Source organism: Perkinsus marinus (genome assembly GCF_000006405.1).
Source record: "Perkinsus marinus ATCC 50983 genomic scaffold scf_1104296945880, whole genome shotgun sequence".
Lineage (NCBI taxonomy): Eukaryota > Perkinsozoa > Perkinsida > Perkinsidae > Perkinsus > Perkinsus marinus.
In genome coordinates this window covers 1-1,282 of record NW_003211021.1, presented here as the reverse complement: position 1 = coordinate 1,282, position 1,282 = coordinate 1, and the positions used below count along the sequence as shown (strand labels likewise).

The 1,282-nt window shown below is 47.4% G+C and overlaps 1 protein-coding gene across 1 annotated transcript; it reads left to right on the top strand.

Moving 5' to 3' along the window:
- Positions 1 to 326: 326 nt before the first annotated feature.
- Positions 327 to 737, top strand: Pmar_PMAR017530 (hypothetical protein; the record flags this gene model as incomplete). Its single annotated transcript, XM_002779684.1, has 1 exon — positions 327 to 737. The coding sequence occupies one exon, from the start codon at positions 327 to 329 to the stop codon at positions 735 to 737; it is 411 nt and encodes a 136-aa protein (XP_002779730.1).
- Positions 738 to 1,282: the final 545 nt, after the last annotated feature.

Sequence of the window (1,282 nt, the reverse complement as noted above, 5' to 3'; positions counted from 1 at the left end):
TCTGACAGACGGCGTCTGTTAAGCTAAGCGGATAGTGAAGTCAGTGAGAGACTGCCCCTCCATGAAAATCACGCAAGACCTTTTTCACGCATGCATCTCTACTAGCTATCGATACAGAAATTGCTAACGCTCGAATCAACGTGACATTATGGCCTTTATTGGTTCGAATCATAGCACTCCGGTATCAGACATGTAGCCCGGTCAGGCAGTAGTATATCAGGATGTTGCTAACATCATTAGGGTTGCTCCTCACAACATCTCCCCGATATTGGTCTGTGTTGTTTAGTAGTTTCACTTAATCTTCAGGAGGCTCTACTCTCTCAATAATGATGACACCCCATATGATCTGCTTGATGGCCTGTTATGTTCTGGTATTTGTGGGAGCCTTGCCTGCTGGTAGATACGTTCACGAAGGGCAGGGCTACAGATTGACCTATGTATTCACCGATTCTAGAATCGGGCTTGAGTTCGAGGTCAAAGGCCAGGCTCCCTTCGTGGACCCGCCGATCTACCCCCTGAAGCGCATCGCGGAGGCTTGGGCCGAGTCTTACTTCGTCGATTTCGAAGGCTCACCTGAGGGAGTTGATTACTGGTACCGAGGAATCAGGCATCTCTTCCCGGAAGTGGAGATTGCATCTGCCGACCTGACAAGAGTGGTGGTTTACCCATACGATTCGTCGAATTTACTTGCTAAATTCCAAGATCAAGTCGTTGATTTTTTCGCCGAATCCGCTTGAGGACCTCAAGTTCAGGCTCGGTTGCACTTTTTGTACCACATTACTTATCAGACGTCTCACGGCCCTGATGTGGCTATACATGTCATATGTCCTCTATTGTTGCGGAACCCACCGCCTTATTTTGTATGAGAGAAGCCATAGTCCCAGCTCTAGGATCAGGGTCTGATCAAAGATGTTGATGACCTCTGGGGCATTCTCGCTCGTGGTTCACGCTGTATTGCTCTCTTCGACTCGACTGAGGACCTTTTTTCTACTCAATCTCCATTATTGAGTCCATAATCTAGTTCATATTTGCGTTTAGGAGTAGAATTTATTGCAAGCAAATACATATCGTCGAGACTCGAGTCGGGAGCAAACATCGCGACTCTGGGAGAGGCATCAATCTTCACTTGACGCAAATGGCTTCATCTCGTTCGCAAATCCCAATGAACATGAAGATTGGCATGTGAAGAAAGCGATCTTCGACTTCCGCTTTTGAATCGGCGATCCACAATTGACTGAGTTCAACCGAGACGCCACATTAGCCGAGAAGCTTGTAATCCACG